The sequence below is a fragment of the Salvelinus namaycush genome, unplaced genomic scaffold, assembly GCF_016432855.1.
Source record: "Salvelinus namaycush isolate Seneca unplaced genomic scaffold, SaNama_1.0 Scaffold3243, whole genome shotgun sequence".
Classification (NCBI taxonomy): domain Eukaryota; kingdom Metazoa; phylum Chordata; class Actinopteri; order Salmoniformes; family Salmonidae; genus Salvelinus; species Salvelinus namaycush.
In genome coordinates, this window is record NW_024060168.1 from 17,501 (window position 1) to 20,916 (window position 3,416).

The following is a 3,416-nucleotide window of genomic DNA, read 5'->3' on the forward strand; positions in this document are numbered from 1 at the left end:
TTTAGTGTCTCCTCTTGGAACTGATGTAGACTATATCCTGTTTAGTGTCTCCTCTTGGAACTGATGTAGGCTATATCCTGTTTAGTGTCTCCTCTTGGAACTGATGTAGACTATATCCTGTTTAGTGTCTCCTCTTGAAACTGATGTAGACTATATCCTGTTTCGTGTTTAATGAGCCTCACCTCCAGAAGATCCTCACCTGCATTCAGAAGGTAAAACCTTCCCTTATTTGGAGATATGAAATCTTCCAAAGATATTACCACTAATATGATAATCAGATCAGACAGGTAATTTTCAAAACACCTTGATTTTTCTGAGGATATTTATATATTTATGTGTCCTCTCCTTTCAGAAGGGTAATCCTCCGATTAGAGGGAGAATATCTTGAGATTATGAATACAGAGGAATAGACTACATTCAATATCTCTCCTTTGTTTACACTGTGGTATTGTATAGATGAACTACAATCCTGTATAGAAAGAACATAATGTTGCTCATAGCACTAGGCTAGAGTTGGACACTTTATATGGAATCTATAAGCCACAGTGTGAATGGAACCTCTTAGTGAGGTGTGTCCGATCTGCCAGGTCATCAATGTAAATATAAATTAATTTCTAACTGACTGGTTAAATAAACATAAACATGAATAATAAATCAATAATAAATACATTCTGGTACATAACAGATCAATAATAAATACATTCTGGTATAATACATCTATAATAAATACATTCTGGTATAATACATTTATAATAAATACATTCTGGTATAATACATCTATAATAAATACATTCTGGTATAATAAATACATTATTGTATAATACATCTATAATAAATACATTCTGGTATAATAAATACATTCTGGTATAATACATCTATAATAAATACATTCTGGTATAATACATCTATAATAAATACATTCTGTTATAATACAGAGATTAATAAATACATTCTGGTATAATAAATACATTCTGGTATAATACATCTATAATAAATACATTCTGGTATAATACATCTATAATAAATACATTCTGGTATAATACATATATAATAAATACATTCTGGTATAATACATCTATAATAAATACATTCTGGTATAATACATCTATAATAAATACATTCTGGTAGAATACATCTATAATAAATACATTCTGGTAGAATACATCTATAATAAATACATTCTGGTATAATAAATCAATAATAAATACATTCTGGTATAATACATCTATAATAAATACATTCTGGTATAATACGTCTATAATAAATACATTCTGGTATAATAAATACATTCTGGTATAATAAATACATTCTGGTATAATACATCTATAATAAATACATTCTGGTATAATACGTCTATAATAAATACATTCTGGTATAATAAATACATTCTGGTATAATAAATCAATAATAAATACATTCTGGTATAACACATCTATAATAAATACATTCTGGTATAATAAATCAATAATAAATACATTCTGGTATAATACATCTATAATAAATACATTCTGGTATAATAAATACATTCTGGTATAATACATCTATAATAAATACATTCTGGTATAATACATCTATAATAAATACATTCTGGTATAATAAATACATTCTGGTATAATAAATCAATAATAAATACATTCTGGTATAACACATCTATAATAAATACATTCTGGTATAATAAATCAATAATAAATACATTCTGGTATAATACATCTATAATAAATACATTCTGGTATAATAAATACATTCTGGTATAATACATCTATAATAAATACATTCTGGTATAATACATAGATTCTGGTATAATACGTCTATAATAAATACATTCTGGTATAATACATCTATAATATATACATTCTGGTATAATAAATACATTCTGGTATAATACATCTATAATAAATACATTCTGGTATAATAAATCAATAATAAATACATTCTGGTATAATACATCTATAATAAATACATTCTGGTATAATACGTCTATAATAAATACATTCTGGTATAATACATCTATAATAAATACATTCTGGTATAATACATCTATAATAAATACATTCTGGTATAATACATCTATAATAAATACATTCTGGTATAATACATCTATAATAAATACACTGTGGTATAATACGTCTATAATAAATACATTCTGGTATAATACATCTATAATAAATACGCTGTGGTATAATACGTCTATAATAAATACATTCTGGTATAATACATCTATAATAAATACATTCTGGTATAATACATCTATCATAAATACATTCTGGTATAATACATCTATAATAAATACATTCTGGTATAATAAATACATTCTGGTATAATACATCTATAATAAATACATTCTGGTATAATAAATACACTGTGGTATAATACATCTATAATAAATACATTCTGGTATAATACATCTATAATAAATACATTCTGGAACATAGATCAATAATACATTCTGGTATAATAAATACATTCTGGTATAATAAATACATTCTGGTATAATACATCTATCATAAATACATTCTGGTATAATACATCTATAATAAATACATTCTGGTATAATAAATACATTCTTGTATAATAAATACATTCTGGTATAATACATCTATAATAAATACATTCTGGCATAATAAATACACTGTGGTATAATACATCTATAATAAATACATTCTGGTATAATACATCTATAATAAATACATTCTGGAACATAGATCAATAATACATTCGGGTACATAGTCGATCAATAAAATGTGTCCTACCTCGCTGGAGTCCTCCTGCTGGTTGATGACAGTCAGTGCGTCCTCCGCTGCCTGTCTCTTGGCCTCTGCCACCGTACGCTCCATCTTGGACCGTTCCGAGCTGATCATCTGATGGGCCTTCCTCTCCGCCTCTGAAACCGCCTTCTGGAGCTCTGACATGGCCTGGCGCTTCACCTCGTTCACAGCCTCTTCTGAAACACATTCAGAGATATCATCAAGGACTCAATCAGCCCCCTACCCCCTAACCCCTTAACCCTAACCCCCTAAACACTACCCCCTAACCCTAACCTCCTACCCCCCCTCCTCTTCTAATAGGCTAATTGACATCATTTGAGTCAATTGGAGGTGTACCTGTGGATGTATTTCAAGGCCAACCTTCAGACTCAATGCCTCTTTACTTGACATCATGGGAAAATCAAAAGAAATCAGCCAAGACCTCAGAAAAAAAATTGTGGACCTCCACAAGTCTGGTTCATCATTGGGAGCAATTTCCAAACGCCTGAAGGTACCACGTTCATCTGTACAAACAATAGTATGCAGGTATAAACACCATGGGACCACGCAGCTGTCATACTGCTCAGGAAGGAGACGCGTTCTGTCTCCTAGAGATGAACGTACTTTGGTGCGAAAAGTGCAAATCAATCCCAGAACAACAGCAAAGGACCT

At 29.5% G+C, this 3,416-nt stretch overlaps 1 protein-coding gene across 1 annotated transcript in view; it reads right to left on the minus strand.

Moving 5' to 3' along the window:
• The window catches only part of LOC120040114 (protein CBFA2T1-like), a gene marked incomplete at its 5' end in the record, with an annotated part of 7,046 nt that extends 4,105 nt beyond the window's left edge, over nt 1–2,941 (minus strand). Inside the window, one exon of the mRNA XM_038985362.1 lies at nt 2,751–2,941. Coding sequence (XP_038841290.1) covers nt 2,751–2,941 — 191 coding nt within the window. The remainder of the gene's footprint in view (nt 1–2,750) is intronic.
• Nucleotides 2,942–3,416: the final 475 nt, after the last annotated feature.